Source organism: Oncorhynchus kisutch, linkage group LG3 (genome assembly GCF_002021735.2).
Source record: "Oncorhynchus kisutch isolate 150728-3 linkage group LG3, Okis_V2, whole genome shotgun sequence".
NCBI lineage: Eukaryota > Metazoa > Chordata > Actinopteri > Salmoniformes > Salmonidae > Oncorhynchus > Oncorhynchus kisutch.
Window position 1 is genome coordinate 11,258,284 of NC_034176.2, and position 26,165 is coordinate 11,284,448.

Below are 26,165 nucleotides of genomic sequence, written 5' to 3' on the forward strand. Positions count from 1 at the left end.
TAGAACTCATCTTTTAAACCCCCCATCTCCCTAGAACTCATCTCTACACCCCCCCGCCCTCTTAGAACTCTTCTTTACACCCTCCCCCCACCATCCTAGAACTTTTCTTTACACCCGCCCCCCACCATCCTAGAACTCATCTTTACACCCTCCCCCACCTTCCTAGAACTCTTCTTTACACCCCCCACCTTTCTAGAACTCTTCTTTACACCCCCCACCTTCCTAGAACTCTTCTTTACACCCTCCCCCCACCATACTAGAACACTTATTTACACCCCCCTACCTCCATAGAACTCTTCTTTACACCCCCCCCATCACTTCCGAGAACCCTTCTTTACACCCCCACCTTCCTAGAATTCATCTTTACACACACCCCCCCGCTCTCCTAGAACTCTTCTTTACACCACCCCCACCCTCAAAGAACTCTTCTTTACACCCCCCACCTTCTAATAACTCATCTTTACACCCCACCGCCCTCCTAGAACTCTTGTTTACACGCCCCCCCCACTACCTAGAACTCATCTTTACACCCCCCACCTTCCTAGAACCCTTCTTTACACCCCCCCCACCTTCCTAGAACTCTTCTTTACACCCCCACCATCCTAGAACAGTTCTTTACACCCCCCACCTTCCTAGAACTCTTCTTAAAACCCCCCACCTTCCTAGAACTCTTCTTTACACCCCCCACCTTCCTAGAACCCTTCTTTACACCCTCCCCCCACCCTACTAGAACTCATCTTTACACCCCCACCCTCCTAGAACTATTCTTAACACCCCCCACCTTCCTAGAACTCTTTTTTTCACCCCCCCACCCTCCTAGAATTCTTCTTGACATCCCCCCCTTCCTAGAACCCTTCTTTTCACCCCCCCACCTTCCTAGAATTATTTTTTACACCCCCCACATTCCTAGAACTCATCTTTACACCCCCCACCTTCCTTAGAACTCATCTTTACACCCCCCCCCCCTTCCTAGATCTCATCTTTACACCCCCCACCTTCCTAGAACTCTTCTTTACACCCCCTACCTTCCTAGAACTATTCTTTACACCCTCCCCCCACCATACTAGAACACTTATTTACACCCCCCTACCTCCATAGAACTCTTCTTTACACCCCCCCCCACTTCTGAGAACCCTTCTTTACACCCCCACCTTTCAAGAACTCATCTTTACACCTCCCCCCCGCTCTCCTAGAACTCTTCTTTACACCACCCCCACCTTCAAAGAACTCTTCTTTACACCCCCCACCTTCTAAGAACTCTTCTTTACACCCTCCCCCCACCCTACTAGAACTCATCTTTACACCCCCACCCTCCTAGAACTCTTCTTAACACCCCCCACCTTCCTAGAACTCATCTTTACACCCTCCCCCCACCCTCCTAGAAATCTTCTTTACATCCCCCACCTATCTAGAACTCATATTTACACCCCCACCTTCCTAGAACTCTTCTTTACACCCTCCCCCCACCCTCCTAGAAATCTTCTTTACATCCCCCCCACCTTCCTAGAACTCATATTTACACCCCCCACCTTTCTAGAACTCTTCTTTACACCCTCCCCCCACCCTCCTAGAAATCTTCTTTACATCCCCCCACCTTCCTAGAACTCATATTTACACCCCCCACCTTTCTAGAACTCTTCTTTACACCCTCCCCCCACCATCCTAGAACTCATCTTTACACCCTCCCCCACCTTCCTAGAACTCTTCTTTACACCCTCCCCCCACCTTCCTAGAACTCTTCTTTACATCCTCCCCCAACCATACTACAACTCTTCTTTACACCCCCCCCTACCTTCCTAGAACTCTTCTTTTCACCCCCCCACCTTCCTAGAATTCTTCTTGACATCCCCCCTTCCTAGAACTCTTCTTTTCACCCCCCCAGCTTCCTAGAATTATTCTTTACACCCCCCACATTCCTAGAACTCATCTTTACACCCCCCACCTTCCTTAGAACTCATATTTACACCCCCCACCTTCCTAGATCTCATCTTTACACCCCCCGCCCTCCTAGAACTCTTCTTTACACCCCCCCCACTTTCCTATAACTCTTATTTACACCCCCCACCACCTTCCTATAACTCTTCTTTACACCCCCCACCTTCCTAGAACTGTTCTTTACACCCCCCACCCTCCTAGAACTCTTCTTTACACCCTCCCCCCACCATCCTTGAACTCGTCTTTACACCCCTGCCCCCATCTTAATGATGTTACTGTATATAGTGTAGTTCTATTGTATATAGTGTAGTCCTATTGTATATAGTGTAGTCCTATTGTATATAGTGTAGTCCTATTGTATATAGTGTAGTCCTATTGTATATAGTGTATTCCTATTGTATATAGTGTAGTCCTATTGTATATAGTGTAGTCCTATTGTATATAGTGTAGTTCTATTGTATATAGTGTAGTCCTATTAGCTGCAACACTTCAGTGAGTTGCTCCACTTATATTGGACACAGTGGGGGTCTGAATGATGATGAGGTGGCGGGCAAGGTTTCACCTTTCCTGAGAAAACAGAGCCATGTTCCGTTTCAGGGTCACATGAAATCAAAGGAGTTAGTGGGGCAAAAACAACAATATCTAGATGATTAGAGTGGGCTTCTCCTAAAGAGGATTTAAAGCTTAACTTTTTAAGATTTACAAGACTTATGCTTAGGACAGGCAGTAATTGAATAAGGTATTTGCATAAGGATTACCGCATGAGTTATAATTCGTTTTATTTAATACAAAGAAAAAAATATCTGTCAAAAGTAAAACTGTCCAAATATGCAATCTTGCATGCTTTGATCTGCTGAAGAAAAGTTTATGGGAATTCTGTCATTATCCCCGACAAAGACATCTAGACATTTCTTTTAAGAATAATCAGATGTTCTGTGGAAATATTTTCACCATCCTTCCATCAATTTCTTGGAATCGAGGATGCCAAGTGCATTGGATAAAGGTAGTAAATACAGTAGTCTATTTCAGTAAAGTTGAATATGTATTTCAGCCTAAGCGCAACCCGGCCACTTGGTTTTCTATAAAGTTAATGGATGGGGCTGGAGAAATGGAACCACCCTCAAATTCATAGATGGAGATATGGAAGGACTGACAATCTGTGATATTGGAATCAACATGAATATTGCACAGCAGTAGCCATTTCAGATTACACCTAAAAATAACTCAAATACATAAACAATCATTTCCTTATTCTTATAATGTAGAGGAACGATGGGGATAGAAACATAGGAGAATGGGAGGAAGAGAGCAGCAAGGGTTAAATATTTCAGCACTCTGGCTCTTCTTCATCTAAGAGAAGACAGGTGAAACGGGGGGGGCAGAAGACAAAGATATCTGAAGGCTTTCTACCCATTGTGACTTTGAGGTGAAGAGGGGAGGTGACAAGGGGAGAAAGTGAGAGGGCCTGGAGAGAAGGGAAGAGAAAACAACAAATGAAAGTAAAAGGCCAGAGGGCTCTAAAGAAGGCAGGGTAATGATTACCACAGACACAGCCTCTCCCAAGGAGGCTCAGCTCCATCTCTCTCTGTCTGGAGAGAGTAATGTGGTGCTTGGTAAAGCCAGGCATTTCTCTCCTGGCCTGACAGATTTCATCCCCTTCTTGTTCAACTGTTTTGTCACTGTTATGTTGAGTATGACTTGTATTTACTGTAAAAAAAATATATATATATATTTTGTTGCATTTTTTGTTTCCCTCTTGCCTAGTCAGAGCTGTTTGTCCAACAACAATGACGTCCTGACTACAAATGATATAGTCAACCAATAAACCACATATTGGTCCTTTGGATGGTGGACCATTCTTGATACACACGGAAAACTGTTGAGCATGAAAAATCCAGCAGCGTTGCAGTTCTTGACACACGCCAATCCAACTGTATTTTGATGCAGTACTTAATACTGTATAATAACAATGACTGCTTGCATCTGTGAGCCTGGTTGTTCCGTGCTATGTGTAAAAGACCAGGGTTAAAGATGAATACTGAGGCAAAATGTAACTACTAGATTAATGTTGAGGTGAACTGTAACCACTACATTAATGCTGAGGTAAACTGTAACCACTAGATTAATGCTGAGGTAAACTGTAACCACTAACCACTAGATTAATGCTGAGGTAAACTGTAACCACTAACCACTACATTAATGCTGAGGTAAACTGTAACCACTAGATTAATACTGTGGTCAACTGTAACCACAAGATAAATGCTGAGGTAAACTGTAACCAGTAGATTAATGCTGAGGTAAACTGTAACCAGTAGATTAATGCTGAGGTAAACTGTAACCACAAGATTAATGCTGAGGTAAACTATAACCACTAACCAGTAGATTAATACTCAGGTATACTGTAAACACTAACCACTACATTAACCCTGAAGTAAACTGTAACCACCACATTCATGCTGAGGTAAACTGTAACCACTAGATAAATGTTTAGGTAAACTGTAACCACTACATTAATGCTGAGGTAAACTGTAACCATTAAGCACTAGATTAACGCTGAGGTAAACTGTAACCATTAAGCACTAGGTTAACGCTGAGGTAAACTGTAACCACTAGAATAATCCAGGTGAAAGCTATGATCCCTTACTGATGTCACTTGTTAAATCCACTTCAATCTGAATAGATGAAGAGGAGGAGAGAGGTTAAAGAAGGTTTTTAAGCCTTGAGACAATTGAGACATGGATTGTGTATGTGTGCCATTGAGAGGATAAATGGGCAAAACAAAATATTTAAGTGTCTTTGAACATGGTATGGTAGTAGGTACCAGGCGTACCGTTTTGAGTGTTTCAAGAACTGTAATGCTGCAGTTATTTTCATGCTCATCAGTTTCCCATACTTATCAAGAATGGTCTACCACCCAAAGGACATCCAGCCAACTTGAGACAACTGTGGGAAGCATTGGAGTCAACATGGGCCAGCATCCCTGGGGAACGCTTCCGACACCTTGTAGTGTCCATGCCCGTTGAAAAGAGACTGTTCTGAGGGGGGAAAATGTTTTGTACACTCAGTGTAGATTGGAAAGATGACTGGAGCAACAACGATTCAAGGTGAATCAGAAGTCCAAGCCTTTGCAACAATATCAAATCAAATCAAATTTGTATTGGTTACATACACATGGTTAGCAGATGTCAATGCAAGTGTAGCGGAATACTTGTGCCATATACTGTGTGTCTGGATCATTGTTATTAACTATTAATTGAAATGGGTCAGCTAACCTCCGTTGTTCAGCTAATTGGCACTCATAATTTTAGGGAAACTCAAATCTTTTGTCTGTCTTTAGTTAGTGCGTAAAACAAAATGGTTCATTATTTCATAACAAAAACAAATATATTGTCCCAATTGAATAAGTCTTCTTTGGGATTTCTATTGATTCTATTCATATTTCAGCAACAACAAAAAATTCTACGTTCTATTCATTTCTTACTGCCTAACTGGAACTGAGGGGGAATCAGACAACCCAGGTGAAACCTTTGTATTCACAGTTATTTCTGTCAGTCCAGGAGACAATAAAACCTGACACACAATTAACCATGCAAGAATATGTATAATAATCATTATCATGTACCAGGGAAATAATGCCTTCCGCGTGAGCCTTGATTGGCGTGCTTACTGTACTGCGGTGCTGCAGTCAACTGGGACCTTGTCCTTGTTCACTAAACACACAGGAAATTACTCTCGTTTTCAACATGAGGGCTTTGAAAATACGATGCAGCTGAGAAATGTTCTCTGCCATGCACCCTCTGAATAATGGAGAAATATGTCCAGCTAACCCATGTACTGTATATTAATATAATATATGCCGTTCAGCGGATGGTTCTATCCAAAGCAGCTAACACGGTAGTGCGTGCATACATTTTCGTAGTGGTGCCCCCAGCGGGAATCGCACCAATGATCCTGACAATGCAAGCTTGGTCCTTTTCAGCCAATCTTGTAAATTCAGTGCGATTTGCTGAATTTTTTTTGTGCAGTGTGAGCAATCCAAAGGAACACAGACCCCTCAAAAGACCCCCCGAAGCGAACCTACAGTAACCTCTCAAGAGCTGGTCTGAGTTCGGTTCCCTGAAATCCCAAAGGTTTGGTTCCCTTTTTTACGGCAACGTGAACACAAGGCTCTCCAGGTTCGCTTGTCATTATTCCCGCACCACACACTAGGCTACAGCAACACAATTTCCCATAACCCATCACATTGTCATTATTCCCGCACCACACACTAGCCTACAGCAACACAATTTCCCATAACCCATCACATTGTCATTATTCCCGCACCACACACTAGGCTACAGCAACACAATTTCCCATAACCCATCACATTGTCATTATTCCCGCACCACACACTAGCCTACAGCAGCACAATTTCCCATAACCCATCACATTGTCATTATTCCCGCACCACACACTAGGCTACAGCAACACAATTTCCCATAACCCATCACATTGTCATTATTCCCGCACCACACACTAGGCTACAGCAACACAATTTCCCATAACCCATCACATTGTCATTATTCCCGCACCACACACTAGGCTACAGCAACACAATTTCCCATAACCCATCACATTGTCATTATTCCCGCACCACACACTAGGCTACAGCAACACAATTTCCCATAACCCATCACATTGGTGCCACAAAAGAGATTGATTATGAAATAACGTGTGCTGTTTTTGGATATTGATTAACGAGTGTCAAGGATGCACAGAAATTCCAAAACTTGTGGAGTGTTATACTGACACTGTTTGCAATATGTGATATATAGGCTAAGAGAGCTTCATAAATTGTTTATTCGATTGTGGGGTTTGAATTGTGAGAAAACAGCAATATTTTGGGAAAATCACAATATAGGTTACAAAATCAATGCTTGCTCTTAAAGTAGCCTACATTGGGTGAACAGTTTTCAATTACCACTAATATTAACATGTTAATGTTATCTTCTGATAATATGCAATCTATTAGCTTTCAGAATGAAAGTAGGTATATCTAGCTGTCCGTAACACGTTCTGATGGAATGGCTTGTTCTGCTCTTTGTAAAAACCCAGAGTGCATTGAGTGAATGTTGGGAAAGGATCTTGGTTCCTTTCTAAACATAACAATGTGAAAGCAAAGACAGTAATTTTGCCTCTTTTTTTTTACCTCAGAGTCCCCTTTAAAGAGGAGTGAGATCGGTTATTTTGAAAAGCACTACAATTCCTTCAGAAAGTATTCACACCCCTTGACTTTTTTGTTGTGTTACAAAGTGAAATTAAAATGGATTTAATTGTAATTTTCTTGTCAACGATTTACAAAAAATACTCAGATTTAAGTCAAAACTGTAACTCAGCCACTCAGGAACATTCACGGTCTTCTTGGTATGCAACTCCAGTGTAGATTTGGCCTTATGTTTTAGGTTATTGTCCTGCAGAAAGGTGAATTCATCTCCCAATGTCAATGGAAAGCAGACTGAACCAGGTTTCGTCTAGGATATTGCCTGTGCTTAGCTTCATTCCGTTTATTTTTGTATCCTGAAAAACTCCCCAGTCCTTAACGATTACAAGCATACCCATAACATGACGCAGCCACCACTATTATTGAAAATGTGGAGAGTGGTACTCAGTAATGTGTTGTATTGGATTCCCCCCAAACATAACACATTGTATTCAGGACAAAAAGTGAATTGCTTTGCCACATTTTTGCAGTATTACTTTAACGCCTTGTTGCAAACAGGATGCATGTTTTGGAATATTTGTATTCTGTACAGGCTTCCTTCTTTTCACTCTGTCATTTAGGTTAGTATTGTGGAGTTACTACAATGTTGTTGATCCATCCTCAGTTCTCTCCTATCACAGCCATTAAAGTCCGTAACTGTTTTAAAGTCACCATTGGCCTCATGGTGAAATCACTGAGCGGTTTACTTCCTCTTTCCGGCACCATGCTCAAAGGGATATTGAATGTCTGCTTTTTTTTTACCCATCTAACAATAGATTCCCTTCTTTGTGAGGCATTGGAAAACCTCCCTTGTTTTTGTGGTTGAATCTGTATTTGTAATTTTTTTATTTCACCTTCATTTAACCAGGTAGGCTAGTTGAGAACAAGTTCTCATTTACAACTGCAACCTGGCCAAGATAAAGCAAAGCAGTGTGACACAGACAACAACACAGAGTTACACATGGAATAACATGGAATAAATAATAAACAAGCCAATAACACAATAAACAAGTCAATGACACAGTGGAAAAAAGAAAGTCTATATACAGTGTGTACAAATGGCATGAGGATGTAGGCAATAAATAGGCCATAGTAGCGAATATTTACAATTTAGCAGATTAACACTGGAGTGATAAATGAGCAGATGATGATGTGCAAGTAGAGATACTGGTGTGCAAAAGAGCAGAAAAGTAAATAAAAACAGTATGGGGATGAGGTAGGTAGATTGGGTGGGCTATTTACAGATGGACTGTGTACAGCTGCAGTGATCGGTTAGCTGCTCAGATAGATGATGTTTAAAGTTGGCGAGGGAAATATAAGTCTCCAGCTTCAGCGATTTTTGCAATTCGTTCCAGTCACTGGCAGCAGAGAACTGGAAGGAAAGGCGGCCAAATGAGGTGTTGGCTTTGGGGATGATCAGTGAGATATACCTGCTGTAACGTGTGGGTGTTGTTATCGTGACCAGTGAACTGAGATAAGGCGGAGCTGTACCTAGCATAGACTTATAGACGACCTGGAGCCAGTGGATCTGGCGACGAATATGTAGCGAGGGCCAGCCGACTAGAGCATACAGGTCGCAGTGGTGGGTGGTATAAGGTGATTTGGTAACAAAATAGATGGCACTGTGATAGACTGCATCCAGTTTTCTGAGTAGCTATTTTGTAGATGACATCGCTGAAGTCAAGGATCGGTAGGATGGTCAGTTTTACTAGGGTAAGTTTGGCAGAGTGAGTGAAGGAGGCTTTATTGCGAAATAGAAAGACGATTCTACTTTGGATTGGAGATGTTTAATATGAGTCTGGAAGGAGAATTTACAGTCTAGCCAGACACCTAGGTATTTATAGTTGTCCACATATTCTAGGTCAGAACCGTCCAGGGTGGTGATGCTAGTCAGGCGGGCGGGTGCAGGCAGCGAACGTTTGAAAAGCATGCATTTGGTTTTACTAGCGTTTAAGAGCAGTTGGAGGCCACGGAAGGAGTGTTGAATGGCATTGAAGCTTGTTTGGAGGTTAGTTAGCACAGTGTCCAAGGAAGGGCCAGAAGTATACAGAATGGTATCGTCTGCGTAGAGGTGGATCAGGGAATCACCCGCAGCAAGAGCGACATCGTTGATATATACAGAGAAAAGAGTCGGCCCGAGAATTGAACCCTGTGGCACCCCCATAGAGACTGCCAGAGGTCCGGACAACAGGCCCTCCGATTTGACACACTGCACTCTGTCTGCAAAGAAGTTGGTGAACCAGACGAGGTAGTCATTTGAGAAACCAAGGCTGTTGAGTCTGCAGATAAGAATACAGTGATTGACAGAGTCGAAAGCCTTGGCCAGGTCGATGAAGATGGCTGCACTGTACTGTATTTTATCGATGGCGGTTATGATGTCGTTTAGGACCTTGAGCGTGGCTGAGATGCACCCGTGAAAGCGGATTGTACAGCGGAGAACACACGGTGGCATTCGAAATGGTCAGTGATCTGTTTATTAGCTTGGCTTTTGAAGACTTTAGAGAGGCAGGGCAGGATAGATATAGGTCTATTGCAGTTTGGGTCTAGAGTGTCACCCCCTTTGAAGAGGGGGATGACCGCAGCAGCTTTCCAATCTTTAGGGATCTCGGACGATACGAAGGAGAGGTTGAACAGGCTGGTAATAGGGGTTGCAACAATGGCGACGGATAGTTTTAGAAAGAGAGGGTCCAGATTGTCTAGCCCAACTGATTTGTACGGGTCCAGGTTTTGCAGCTCTTTGCAGCTCATCTGCTATCTGGATTTAGGTGAAGGAGAAGCTGGGGAGGCTCGGGAGAGTAGCTGCGGGGGGGGGGGGGGGGGGGGGGGGGGGGCAGAGCTGTTGCCCGGGGTTGGAGTAGCCAGGAGGAAGGCATGGCCAGCCGTAGAGAAATGCTTATTGAAATGTTCGATTATCATGGGTTTATCAGTGGTGACCGTGTTACCTAGTCTCATTGCAGTGGGCAGCTGGGAGGAGGTGCTCTTGTTCTCCATGGACTTTACAGTGTCCCAAAACTTTTTGGAGTTAGAGCTACAGATGCAAATTTCTGTTTGAAAAAGCTAGCCTTTGCTTTCCTTACTGACTGCGTGTATTGGTTCCTGATTCACTGCATAACTGAGGGACCTTACAGAAAATTGTATGTATGGAGTATAGATATGAGGTAGTCATTCAAAAATTATGTTAAACATTATTATTGCACCCTCACTGAGTCCATGCAACTTATCATGTGACTTGTTAAGCACATTTTTACTCCTGAACTTATTTAGCTTTGCCATAACAAATGGGTTGGATACTTATTGATTCAAGGCATTTCAGCATTTCATTTTTTATTAATTTGAAAAAATATTTGAAAAACATAATTCCACTTCGACATTATGGTGTATTGTGTGTAGGCCAGTTACACAAAATCTCAATTTAATCCATTTTAAATTCAGGCTGTAACAAAACAAAATGTGGAAAAAGACCAGGTGTGTGAATACTTTCCGAAGGCACTGTATATGTGAAAACACCCTAGGCCACACAGGACCAGCATACTATCTATATGGCATACACAGCACAGTCCTCAGGCCTACAATAAGAGAACTGGTAAAACACATGAATGACTTGGTTTCCTCTCTGCCTCTCTAGCTATGTTCTTTATTCACTTCTCTCTCATTTATCTACAACCAACGTTTTCCCTGTTAACATAAAGGTTAAAGTCTTGTAAAATAAAAAGTAGGATGTATGTATCTGTACACAGCATGCTCAATGATTTATGAGCATATGAAGCTCTGTGGCCCTTCTAGTTTATTTAACCAGGAAAAAGACCCTTGAGGTTAGAAACCTCTTTTATTGGTTCTAGGTAGGGCTAAAGTGCAGGAGTGCCAGAGTTAGTGAGTGGTAGTGGTGCATGTGTTCCCATTTGCCATGTGTGTTTTGGGACTGGCCCACTGGGAAAACCAACAGAGATTTCTGGAGGACGATTCACCCCAGTGAACTGTGAGGAAAGCAGAATGTAAAAGACTTAGTATGACCCGTTAGTGGAGTCATGCAGCCAAGCCAGTGGACCAACTTACCATGGCAACTAATTGAGCATATCCTGGAACTATCAGCAGGCTTTTGAAGTCGATCAGTCAATTAGAAATATATGGCATGATGAACATACCGGCTAGCAGAGCCTCCCCCCTTCGCTGGGAGTTCCATCGTGGAGCACACTTACTTGTGCTACCGTTTGCCTTTATAACGAGGGTCGTTTTATAGTGCTGTAAATTTACTGTCAACTCTCTCTACGCTCGGAAAACATGCAAAACTGCTCTTGAATGGAGGCAAGGTTATTGGTACATGCCTAACTGTCCCATTGGCTTCCCGTCCACACGCACACACACACACACACACACACACACACACACACACACACACACACACACACACACACAGCTGGCATCGGCATGCTGAGGTTAGCCTGGGCATTAGGAGGGGATTAAGCCAAAAACCTTTACAACACACATACTCCTCATCATCAGTTTGTTCTTGGGATAAGGGCCTCGATTGTTCTCCAAATATAGCATGTTTGAAATGGCCCAGTTCACCTGACCTACCCTACCTTACCTGCTGACTGTTTACAGGGTTAGACTCCATGTTATTCCACCGTAGATTCCAAAATACATTTTGTAATAATAAGGATGGAAACTAAATGTAGAAGAGAAAGAATTAATGTAATAAATTGCAATGATATACTTTAGCTTGTCTCGTGTAAAGCCTTGTGGCAGTACGTTATTCTGGAAAAGGATATTCTAAAGGATATTCGAATTCAATTTGAATAAATACAGGGGAGGCAGCGATTGCAGAAAAGTACTGAAAACAGGATTTTCTTTAGCATACATTACCTGCAACCCCTCACAATCACTCAACATACTATATGTCTATGTCACATCCAGTACTGCAGTCAGACATCCTAACACAGAGGAAATCTGAGGTGTTAAATCTTCTGCAAAAAAAACCACGGAGTTGCAGATCTGTTAGAGCTCACAGATACATAACTTGATAGGCGGATAGATAGGAATCCCTTCACACAAACGTGCTCATTGTTAAAAAGGAAGGAATCTTGACAGCTGAGAAAACAGGTTAGCAAAACACCCAGGAACATCCCATTCTAAAGGCCCACATATTTCAATTCCACTACCATGGCAAAGGCAAAGATGGAACAGTGGATCAAATTCTCTCTTATATTACAGCTGAATAAAACAGCCTCTCGAACCACACATTCTCCCTGAGGAAGATCTAACCTATCATTCGGTTCAGATCATAAATAATGTGAAAATTATATGATTTAAAAGATAAATAATAAATATGTTTTTCCCTTCTCAGGAGTATTGGGAAGTGTTGAATATTAATACAAAATGACCGTTTGAAAGGCTATAAAGACTCAGAACAACCACTAGGGGGGGATTATAATAAACCTAACCCTCCAGGATTTCGAGTTGTGCACATTGGATTTGACCAGGTGCAAAACATAAACAGAGGCATCCACTTTAAACAGGGAATCATGAACCTTAAGCGGGGGCAACAAAGTAGCCTGAAGTGGGACTGTCGTGCGGGAATGTTTGCCTCCTCTGCATTAGTGCATGGTGAGCGGGTGGATGTGGTGTGTGAGGACGGTGCCAGGCAGCTCGGATAATACCAGGGACTTTGTTGCTTTCCAGCGACATAAATCACAGTGACTTACTGAATAGCCTCATAAAGCGGCGGGCCATTGCGATGCAGTGCACGGCGCACGGGCTCTCCCTTCAGCATGCAGATCATTAGAAGGCTCCTCGGTGATCAAGTAATGCGCAGAAAATGAAAATGCCTACCTAAAATTCCCGCGTCACAGGAAAGGATAATGCGGTAGTGCTATCTCTGGGTTGACGTCAGGGTTCTCCCCCCCATTCTTTCTTTAACAGCAACAAAGAGATTAGAAAGGGATTACTTCTGACATCGTCAAAGTGATGCTTAATATACTGTAGCTTTTCATTCCCCTGACCTTCCACTCGTTTAGGTAGACAATGTAGGCCTAAAGACTTAAATTAAAGCATTTTGTTCCACAATAATTAGGCCTACCATGTTGTTTTTTATGCTGTCTTGATTTCTCACTTGATCGTGCAATGCAAGGATATATCAAAACAAACAAGTGGCCTATAGTCTGCCATTTCCACCAGGGAGGGTAATGATAAGGGTAACCTTTCATGTAGTGATTCTAAATACAAACGTCAAAGAATGGAAACGAACTATCGATTGGGGGTTGGGAATTAAACAAAGACTCAAAAACACAACCAAATGATATTTATCGAGGATAAGAGAACAAAAAACGGGTTATTGGCATTCAGATGAAAAAGAAGGACATTTAAAGTAGGCTTCGTTAAAACCGGGAAAATATTCAATATAAATAGGATAAATATTCCCCGTTTTTCATTGGAGTAAACTAACCTTGCCCAAAGACCGCCCATAAACGAATCCCTGATCTTGACAAACAGCTACAAATAACCTCATGAAATCACCTTGGCTAATGTTTCTGATGCATTAAATCGACTTTTGTCAGGTGTGCAACAAGTCAGAAATGCATTGCAAAAGAATGACCTCACAATAGGCTATCAGAGTATTGGGGGTTGGAATAATCAAATATAAAGAAGGCCAATGTACTAAACAGGTTAAGGGATTACAAGCTAATATATCGAAATAGTGGTTTTAGATTAGGTAAACCTGTAGATTTTTATGTTAAGCACATAGCCTCTAGGCCTGTAGCTCTATCGGGGTCATCTTGCTTGTAACATTTTAAAACCATCAGTGTGCTGCAAGGTGCGATCGTTGACACCCTAAATTGGTGTGCATCTCTCTCTCACGCACACACACACACACACGAGTGGATTTTCCCCCATTTGATATCACAATTCATGTCCATCCAAATAGTAACCTATATACATGCGCACAAGACATGCACGATGCAGACATCTCTCAGCTGACCCTTCTCTTACATCCTACATGATAAGAAGTATCTAACAACAATTTTCCTACACCCCTTTTCGATATGCCACTCAACATGACCACACTTCCCACAGTGGTAGGCACGGGCCTATATTGTTGAGGCTATTCCAGCTGCATTGCATGTAGGTTACATGTAAATGTGGATACATTGTTTCAAGAAATAGAATATCAGCATATTCCTCCCTAATCCGCAGACATCACGGACTTTTCATATCACCTGTTTTCAGGTAGCAGGCGATTTGAGACAGGAAACACAATACCCATAGGCTAATCACTATGTTCATATTACATTTTAGTTCTTCACATTTCCCGCCTTTACGTTATTAAATATAAAAACATGAGATGAAATACCCAAAACTCAGCAGGCAACTTCATTAGCCATTATGCGCAATGGCGCATGCTGTTAAATACATTATTATTATTTTTTTGTGGGGGGGGGGGGGGTTAATTGCTTATATTTAAAAATAGTGTATCCGTGTACCAATATCATGCTACGGGAACTGACAATGTCCACACCGTTAGTGGTGGTACAAATTATTTGCTTATATCAAAAATCTATGCAGAGGCAAATCTATGCACAGAGGCATGACATCCTTATTAGCCTACTGATGTTGGAAGAAGGCAACTTACCGATGTGTATGATTGAATCAGAAAGCACGGGCTCCCACTCCTGACTCCAAAATATGGCAAGGAACAACACTGCTGAAACAACTTTCATGTCTCCCACAGTTTAAGGCTATTTTCCCAAGAAGCGCCGAACAAGATGCGTGTGATTTGCTAGTTTTAAATCCCGAAGAACCAAGATTTAGTCCATATAGGGATGGATCTATCTCTTGATGGAGTTTGCTTCTTGACTTGAATGCAGCTGTTCTCAGTTAAAAGGTAAGATATATCCAGTTACCCTGTTAAAACATCCAGTTACATCAAATTATGCCGAAAGCTATGGGGTTCTCCACAGCCGCTTCCAACGCTGACGCATCCGATCAATCCAAAACTGGGGATGAATGCAAGCCAAATGCAATGTTTGCTAAATATTAGGAAAGCACGGGTTTGCTTTTCTCATACGCAGGTCCAGGGCTGATTTGGTCGAGACCGTAGATTCTGCCTCAGACACGACGCATTTTGCAAGCTTTAATGAATAAAACGAAACGCAAAACTTCAATTTTCATGCGGATTCTAAAACTGTATCCATCACTGCCATTTAAGACGTAAAAAAATTGAACTCATTCTTTTTAACAAGGACCACCATATTCCGAAATACTGGCAAGCTATAGGGACCACTCTTTTCTGCGACAGAAAATCAAGTGAAAATTCGCCACGGTGCGCGCGATGACCGCTCCGCATGCGGATTGTCTCTAGCAGTCGGAGGATGAGGTATACTGTGTGGGAGAAGGCCCTGTAGAGAGCCAACTACACGGACAGCAGCAGTTGCCAGCCGCGCATTGTCTGGACCAGAGTTACCTGGGAGGATGACTGACTGAGGCAGGGAGAGGGAGAGATGCACAGAGGGCGGGGGGTAGGCTATCTAAAATGAACCGAGAGGGGTAATCTGGCCAAGCTCCGCCCTGGTTCAGTGGCGGGCACTCCATCTCCATCGGTCTCATAAATGGGGGGTCCCTGGGCATAATCTTAATCTGATGACGATCCTGGATTAAGGATCCTGGAGGATAACACTTTGGCACGTGATCGCTTTTGAACAATAGCCTACATTTCAGGAAGTGAAGGTGGAATAAAGGGAAATAGGTTTGTGTTTTAAATGTCTATCTTTTCAATCAAATGTCATTGTTTCACAACTGTCATTGCCCCATAACTTTCATGCAACATGGATGTTCACTAAAGAAGACTGATTGCACTAGAGTGGAAACTGGACATAGTTTACACATTGTAAAAAGGAACTGCTTAACTCATTAAAGAAATTGAGTAGTCGCTACTAAAAAATATCCAATGGTCAATAGAACTAAAATCATAAAAGTGGAACTAACTCATATGTCAATAAGATTTCTAGTCACTTAATGTTTTTGACTACAGTTCAATTGTAGGTTATTGAGTAAATATAACTATACTGAACAAAAATATAAACACAACATGCAACAATTTCAACAATTTTACTGAGTTACAGTTCACATAAGGAAATCAGTCAAATGAAATAAACTCATTAGGCCCTAATCTAAGACTGGGCAGGGTCGCAGCCGTACTGTAGGTGGGCCTGGGAGGACATAGGTCTACCCACTTGGGAGCAAGGCCCACCCACTAAGAATTAGTTTTAACCCACAAAAGGGCTTTATTATAGACAGAAATACTCCTCAGTTTCATCAACTGTCCAGGTGGCTGGTCTCAGACGATCCTGCAGGTGAAGAAGCCCGATGTGGAGGTCAGCGTGCCAATTGCACGCTCCCACAAAACATGAGACATTTGGTATTTTATTACGATCCTCACTAGCTGTTGCAAAAGCAGCAGCTACTCTTCCTGGTGTCCAACACAAAACATGAAACATGACATAATACAGAACATTAATAGACAAGAACAGCTCAAGGACAGAACTACATACATGTTTTTAAAGGCTCATGTAGCCTCCACATCAATACATACACACAAACTATCTAGGTCAAATAGGGGAGAGGTGTTGTGCCGCGAGGTGTTGCTTTATCTGTTTTTTGAAACCAGGTTTGCTGTTTATTGGAGCAATATGAAATGGAACAGAGCTTTCTTGAATTTGTTCGGGATTTGGGGACTGTGAAAAGACTCCTGGTGGCATGTCTGGTGGGGTAAGTGTGTGTGTCAGAGCTGTGTGTAAGTTGACTATGCAAGCAATTTGAGATTTTCAACACATTCATGTTTCTTATAAAAAGAAGAAGTGATGCAGTCAGTCTCTCCTCAACTCTTAGCCAAGAGATACTGGCATGCATAGTATTTATATCAGACATCTGTGGCATTGTGTTGTGTGACAAAACTGCACATTTTAGAGAGGCCGTTTATTTTCCCCCAGCACAAGGTGCACCTGTATAATGATCATGCTGTTTCATCAGCTTCTTGATATGCCACACCTTTCAGGTTGATGGATTATTTTGGCAAAGGAGAAATGCCACTAACAGGGATGTAAAAAGAACTTGAGAGAAATAAGCTTTTTGTGCGTATGGAACATTTGTGGGATCTTTTATTTCACCTCATGAAACATGGGACCAACACTTTACATGTTGTGTTTATGTTTTTGTTCAGTATATTTATTTATGTTCTGCTAATCTAAAGTTGCGTTTTTACAAGTTATGGTTATTTAATATTTTAAAGTCAATATAACATTTATTAAATAAATTGTTCTTACTTGATTCTATAGTTTTACGTCTTTATGTAAAATAATGAAGAAGTAGTCAGACATTGACTACCAATTGTGCGCCGCCCTATAGGACTCCCGATCACGGCCGGTTGTGATACAGCCCGGGATCAAACCCGGGTATGTAGTGACTCCTCTACCACTGTGATGCAGTGCCTTAGACCGCTGCGCCACTCGGTTTATATTTAACATATATTTCTAAAATAGTATTAAGCAGTTTGTTGTGCTATCAGGTATAATTGATCATGATGAACGGATATCAAAACCCTTTGGTCAAATTGACGTTCAATAATGAGACAATCCATTCCCACCATCAACAAGGTCATGTGCACAACTCTTAGCGACAGAGGCTAATGCAGCACCCTGGGATGTTTACAGCGCTATCTGCTAGCTAGAGGAATGAGCACTGTGCTCAACAATGCCTGCTAACGTGGGTTAAAATGGCACATTGTCACATATATAAAACAATGTTAAATATTTAGACACAACCACTGAAAATGACTAATTAGAACTACTTACACTTGCAAAAAAAGTGTAAGGAAGATGAATAATTTAAGTAGAACGGGCCCTACATTTTTATGTTCACTACAACAAATATTCATGTTCAAGTAACTTCATTACAGTTCAGAATACATCATGCAATTTAGTTTAAAAAAGTTTATAAAACACAAAACTGTTAAGTATTTACAACTTAAAATGATAACCATTACTTGAAGTATTGAACACTGAAATACTTTGAGTTGGGTTACTCGAATGGTTCTTGACAACAGGTTCCCACCAAAAATGGAGTTAGCAGAACTACACTGAACAAAAATATAAATGCAACATGTTTAATGAGCTGCGATTTTTGATCCCCAAAATGTTCCATACGCACCAACAGCTTATTTCTCTGAAATGTGTGTAACCACGCCAACCCAGGACCTCCACATCAGGCTTCTTCACCAACAGGATCATCTGAGACCAGCCACCCAGACAGCTGATGAAACTGTGGGTTTGTACAACCAAAGAAGTTCTGCACAAACTGTCAGAAACTGTCTCAGGAAAGTTAATCTGTGTGTTCGTCATCCTCACCAGGGTCTTGACCTGACTGCAGTTTGGTGTCGTAACAGACTTCAGTGGGGAAATTCTTACCTTCCATAGCCTCTGGCACGCTGGAGAAGTGTGCTCTTCACAGATGAATCCCGGTTTCAACTGTACCGGGCAGATGCCAGACAGCGTGTATGGTGTCGTCCGGGCGAGCGGTTTGGTGATGTAAACGTTGTGAACAGAGTGCCCCATGGGGGCGGTGAGGTTATGGTATGGGGAGGCATAAGCTACGAACAATGAACACAATTGCACTTTATCAAAGGCAATTTGAATGCGCAGAGATAACGTGACGAGATCATGAGGCCCAGTGTCGTGCCATTCATCCGTCGCCATCACCTCATGTTTCAGCATGATAATGCACAGCCCCATGTCGCAAGGATCTGTACACAATTCCTGGAAGCTGAAAATGTCCTAGTTCTTGGCCTGCATACTCATCAGACATGTCACCTATTGAGCATGTTTGGGATGCTCTGGATCAACAGCGTGTTCTAGTTCTTGGCAATATCCATCAACTTCTCACAGTCATTGAAGAGGAGTGGGGACAACATCCCTCAGGCCACAATCATCAGCCTGATCAACTCTATGCAAAGGAGATGTGTCGCGCTGCATGAGGCAAATGGCGGTCACACCGATACTGACTGGTTTTCTGATCCACGGCTCTACTTTTTCTTTAAGGTATCTGTGACCAACAGATGCATATCTGTATTCCCAATCATGTGAAATCTATAGATTAGTGACAAATTAATTTATTTCAATTGACTGATTTCCTCATATGAACTGTTCCTCAGTAAGTTCTTAGATATTGTTGCATGTTGCGTTTATATTGTGTTCAGTGTAATTACATTTTACAGTTCATGTGTAACGGATGTGAAACGGCTAGCTTAGTTAGCGGTGCACGCTAAATAGCGTTTCAATCGGTGACGTCACTTGCTCTGAGACCTTGAAGTAGTAGTTCCCCAAGGGCCGTGGCTTTTGTGGAGCGATGGGTAACGATGCTTCGTGGGTGTCAGTTGTTGATGTGTACAGATGGTCCCTGGTTCGCGCCCGGGTATGGGCGAGGGGACGGTCTAAAGTTATACTGTTACACATGATTGCACAAATAATTTTAAGAACCAAGAGATACTTTATATATGTCACACATGCACACTAATACACACCTCCCACTTCAACCCAATACACCAGAGGGAACTTTCACCGGGGAACCCTTCATTCAACTTCCTCCATAATATGTGTTATCTACTGTATATAGGCTACTGTGCATAAATAGACTTCATGAGCTTCATATTATCTTTCCGTGTAACTGTCATGTAATTAGCATGTTTAAACCATAAAACATGCTAATAATTTGAGCAGTTGAGAGTGAGGTAAAGGTTAAGGTTGGATTTTGAAACTGGAGAGCAATAATGAAAACACACATCGTTCCCCTATAATGACATTTGTCTGACTCCTTGTCAGTTTGTCCTCTCCCTCTTTCCAGCTGAGGTAGGCACAATCTGCTATTAAACGGATTTCATTGGCCACATCACCATGAAGTGCATCAATATCAAGCATGAGAAGCAGGTAGACATTTATTGTCATGAATCTTGCCCTGGATGCAGATCTGAGCGATTTCCCTGGCGGGGCCATTTGCAAAGTCAAAATTGGCTATATTGTAAAAATTTATGAAAACAAACATTTGATCATTTAACTTTAATTGAAATGTAGACGTTATGGTTAGCAGTGTGGTTAAGGTTAGGTTTAACCCTGCAGAGCTGCCTCCAGGGCAAGATTCATGACAATAAATGCCAACCAGCGCATGAGAACCCTAATATTTATTTATACTACAATTTACCATGTTTGTCTGTTTGCTGAAACCACCATTATCTCGAACAAAACATTTACCATAGTACGCTACTCACACTTTCAATATGAGTTTTGCACACATTTCATTTGAATTTTTATGTCCATGTGCCTTGTTTCGATTGATGAGAGAACAGAGTGTCTGGGCGCAGCCCCATTAACTACAGTGATTGGATGAGGCATGTGATAAGGGGAGGTGCAGCATGTTAATGCAGGCTATGATCAGCAACGCAGAGGTCAAGACAAGTCGACTGGTGGACAGAGTTCAAGACAAGTCGACTGGTGGACAGAGGTCAAGACAGACCGACTGGTGGACAGAGGTCAAGACAGACCGACTGGTGGACAGAGGTCAAGACAGGCCGACTGGTGGACGGAGGTCAAGATAGGCCGACTGGTGGACAGAGGTCAAGACAGACCGACTGGTGGACAGAGGTCAAGACAGGCCGACTGGTGGATAGAGGTCAAGACAGGCCGACTGGTGGACAGAGGTCAAGACAGGCCGACTGGTGGATAGAGGTCAAGACAGGCCGACTGGTGGATAGAGGTCAAGACAGGCCGACTGGTGGACAGAGGTCAAGACAGGCCGACTGGTGGATAGAGGTCAAGACAGGCCGACTGGTGGACAGAGGTCAAGACAGACTGACTGGTGGACAGATGTCAAGACAGGCCGACTGGTGGACAGAGGTCAAGACAAGTCGACTGGTGGACAGAGGTCAAGACAGACCGACTGGTGGACAGAGGTCAAGACAGGCCGACTTGGGGACAGAGTTCAAGACAGGCCGACTGGTGGACAGAGGTCAAAACAGACCGACTGGTGGACAGAGGTCAAGACAGACCGACTGGTGGACAGAGGTCAAGACAGACCGACTGGTGGACAGAGGTCAAGACAGACCGACTGGTGGACAGAGGTCAAGACAGACTGACTGGTGGACAGAGGTCAAGACAGGCCGACTGGTGGAAAGAGGGACAGGCAGATAAACAGGCAGGCAGGCAAACAGACAGACAGAGAGGCAGACAGACAGACGGACCGAGAGACAAAGAGAGGCAGACAGACAGACAGAGAGAGGCAGACAGACAGAGAGAGGCAGACAGAGAGAGAGGCAGACAGATAGCCAGAGAGAGGCAGACAGACAGACAGACAGAGAGAGGCAGACAAACACAGCAGTCAGGCACGTAACTTAGGCAAGTAAAAACATTTTACACCAATTCCTTGAAACCGACTGTGTGAGGCAGTACAGTAGTACAGTACACGTGAACTGTAGACAGGAATGTTGACTAAAGCACAACGGGGATGTTTCCCTTCCATGGCGTGGAGGTTCACCATCAGGTTGTGTGTATAGGACATGGGAGAATGTCACCTTGGTGAAGGGGGTGGCGCGTGGCTTTAGATCTAATCAAGGGGTGTTTATAAATGTTTGTGATGAGCTTACGACAGCCTGTGAGACCCGGCATCACAGAGGCAGAGATAAAAATAGCAAATCAGGTGTGTGATGAGTGACTTAGTATGCACGCTGTCCCTGCCTCAAGGACACTTCTGTGTTGGAGAGTTGCTGCTTCATCGCTTGACCAGAGAAAAGTGTCTACCTCTGTCTGTCTGTCTCTGTCTGCCTGCACTGAAGTGGACAGTGACTAAAAGCCCTACAGTTATTATCATAGCTTCTGATTCCTGTCAGCAACATAAAGACAGAGGTTTACTAACCTTCTGTCTGCCTTGGAAGAAGAGACGTAACCACACTGAAATAGCTGAAAAGCTATCAGAGTAAAGTTTGTTCAGTGCAGAGGTATAAACACAGACATTGTTCATGACTTGTCTTGGTTTCTCCCTGGATATCCAATGTATTCCACACAGCCCTGATTAAAATCTCATTGAATGACGACTGTTTTCAGAATCACCTTTATTCAACAAGTACATTTACACACACTCAGAATGTTACTTGGTGATATGATGCTGCTAGTGATGGACAACACACTCAGAATGTTACTTGGTGATATGATGCTGCTAGTGATGGACAACACACTCAGAATGTTACTTGGTGATATGATGCTGCTAGTGATGGACAACACACTCAGAATGTTACTTGGTGATATGATGCTGCTAGTGATGGACAACATACTCAGAATGTTACTTGGTGATATGATGCTGCTAGTGATGGACAACATACTTATATAAAACTAGTTAGAGTGAGCATAGAGTTATAAGAGGATGAGCAGTGGATATACAGTGAATATATAGTGGATATACAGTTGATATACAGTGGACATACAAATATACAGTGAATTCGGAAAGCATTCAGACCCCGAGACTTTTTCCACATTTTTTCCCATATTCCAACATGGATTAAATACAAAGAAATCCTCTTCAATCTACACAAAATACCCCAAAATGAAAAAGCTAAAATAGTTGTTATACATTTTTGCAAATGTATTAAATATAAAAAACTGAAATATTACATTTACATAAGTATTCAGACCCTTTACTCAGTACTTTGTTGAAGCACCTTTGGCAGCGATTACAGCCTACAAGCTTGGCACACCTGTATTTGGGGAGTTTCTCCAATTATTCTCTGTAGATCCTCTCAAGCTTAGGTTGGATAGGGAGCGTCACTGCGCAGCTATTTTCAGGTCTCTCCAGAGATGTTAAATTGGGTTCAAGTCCGAGCTCTGGCTGGGGAACATTCAGAGAGATCCTGAATGCTCTGGAGCAGGTTTTCATCAAGGATCTCTCTGAATTTTGCTACATTAATCTTTCCCTCGATCCTGACTAGTCTTCCAGTCCCTGCCGCTGAAAAACATCCCCCATAGCATGATGCTGCCACCAAAAATTAAAAACAAAAAATAATAATAATTTATAAAGCCCTTCTTACATCAGCTGATATCTCAAAGTGCTGTACAGAAACCCAGCTTAAAACCCCAAACAGCAAGCAATGCAGGTGGAGAAGCATGGTGGTGGCTAGGAAAAACTCCATAGAAAGGCCAGAACCTAGGAAGAAACCTAGAGAGGAACCAGGCAATGAGGGGTGGCCAGTCCTCTTCTGGCTGTGCCACCATGCTTCACCGTAGGGATGATGCCAGGTTTCCTCCAGATGTTACGCTTGGCATTCAGGCCAAAGAGTTCAATCTTGGTTTCATCAGAACAGGGATTTTTTTTCTTCTCATGGTATAAATCCTTTAGGTGCCTTTTGGCAAACTTCAAGCGGGCTGTCATGTGCCTTTTACTGATGAGTGGCTTCCGTTTGGCCACTCTACCAGAAAAACCTGCTCCGACAAGCACTGTCAACTGTGGGACCTTATATAGACAGGTGTGTGACTTTCCAAATCATGTCCAATCACTTGAATTGGAGTTCTACAATCAAGTTGTAGAAACATCTCAAGGATGATCAATGGAAACAGGATGCACCTGAGCTCAATTTTGAGTCTCATAGCAAATGGTCTGAATACTTATGTAAATAACATTATTATTTTTTTTTTTTATACATTCGCAAACATTTTTAAAAACCTGTTTTCAATTTGTCATTATGGGGTATTGTGTGTGTGTAGATTGATGAGGAAAGCAATTCATTTAATCACGTTGAGAACAAGGCTGTAACACAACCAAATGTGGAAAAAAAGGGGTCTGAATACTTTCCCGAATGCATATACAGTGGATATACAAATATACAGTGGATATACAAATATACAGTGGATATACAAATATACAGTGGATATACAAATATACAGTGGATATACAAATATACAGTGGATATACAGTGAATATACAAATATACAGTGGATATACAAATATACAGTGAATATACAAATATACAGTGGATATACAAATATACAGTGGATATACAGTGAATATAAAAAAATATACATTGGATATAAAAATATACAGTGGATATACAAATATACAGTGAATATACATTTGATATACAGTTGATATACAGTGGATATACAGTTGATATACAGTCAATATACATTTGATATACAGTGGATATACATTTGATATACAGTGGATATAGATTTGATATACAGTGGATATACAAATATATTGTGGATATACAGTGGATATACAAATATATTGTGGATATACAGTGGATATACAGTTGATATACAAATATACAGTGGATATACAGTTGATATACAAATATACAGTGGATATACAAATATATACAGTGGATATGAAGTTGATATACTGTGGATATACAGTTGATATACAAATATACAGTGGACATACACATATATTGTGGATATACAGTGGATATACAAATATACAGTGGACATGCACATATATTGTGGATATACAGTGGATATACAAATATACAGTGGATAAACAAATATACAGTGAATATACAAATATACAGTGGATATACAGTGAATATACAAATATACAGTGGATATACAAATATACAGTGGATAAACAAATATACAGTGAATATACAAATATACAGTGGATATACAGTGGATATACAAATATACAGTGGATATACAAATATACAGTGGATATACAAATATACAGTGGATATACAAATATACAGTGGATTAACAAATATACAGTGGATATACAAATATACAGTGGATATACAAATATACAGTGGATATACAGTGAATATACAAATATACAGTGAATATACAAATATACAGTGGATATACAAATATACAGTGGATATACAGTGGAAATACAAATATACAGTGAATATACAAATATACAGTGGATATACAAATATACAGTGGATATACAAATATACAGTGGATATACAAATATACAGTGGATATACAAATATACAGTGGATATACAAATATACAGTGGATATACAAATATACAGTGGATATACAAATATACAGTGGATATACAAATATACAGTGGATATACAAATATACAGTGGATATACAGTGAATATAAAAAATATACATTGGATATAAAAATATACAGTGGATATACAAATATACAGTGAATATACATTTGATATACAGTTGATATACAGTGGATATACAGTTGATATACAGTCAATATACATTTGATATACAGTGGATATACATTTGATATACAGTGGATATACAGTGGATATAGATTTGATATACAGTGGATATACAAATATATTGTGGATATACAGTGGATATACAAATATATTGTGGATATACAGTGGATATACAGTTGATATACAAATATACAGTGGATATACAGTTGATATACAAATATACAGTGGATATACAAATATATACAGTGGATATGAAGTTGATATACTGTGGATATACGTTGATATACAAATATACAGTGGACATACACATATATTGTGGATATACAGTGGATATACAAATATATACAGTGGATATGAAATTGATATACAGTGGATATACAAATATACAGTTGATATACAGTGGACATACAAATATATTGTGGATATACAGTGGATATGAAGTTGATATACAAATATACAGTGGATCTACACATTTACAGTGAATATACAAATATACAGTGGATATACAGTGGATATACAAATATACAACGGATATACAGTTGATATACAGTGGAATTACAAATATACAGTGGATATACGGTGGATATACAATTGATATGCAAATATACAGTGTATATACAAATATACAGTTGATATACAGTGGATCTAGAAATATACAGCAGATATACAGTTGATATACAGTGGATATACAAATATACACTGGATACACAGTTGATATACAGTGGACATACATTGGCTATACAAATATACAGTGGATATACAGTTGATATTCAAATATACAGT

General features: G+C 41.3%; 1 protein-coding gene across 2 annotated transcripts in view; it reads right to left on the minus strand.

Moving 5' to 3' along the window:
• LOC109871657 (glutamate receptor ionotropic, delta-2) overlaps nucleotides 1-15,685 on the minus strand; it is a 623,084-nt gene extending 607,399 nt beyond the window's left edge. For both annotated transcript variants that reach the window (XR_004207889.1, XM_031817225.1), the window contains exon 1: nucleotides 14,802-15,685. Coding sequence is in view for 1 of the 2 variants with exons in the window: in XM_031817225.1 (XP_031673085.1) it covers nucleotides 14,802-14,889 (88 nt within the window). In the remaining variant the exon portion in view is untranslated. The remainder of the gene's footprint in view (nucleotides 1-14,801) is intronic.
• Between the last annotated feature and the right edge of the window lie 10,480 nt (nucleotides 15,686-26,165).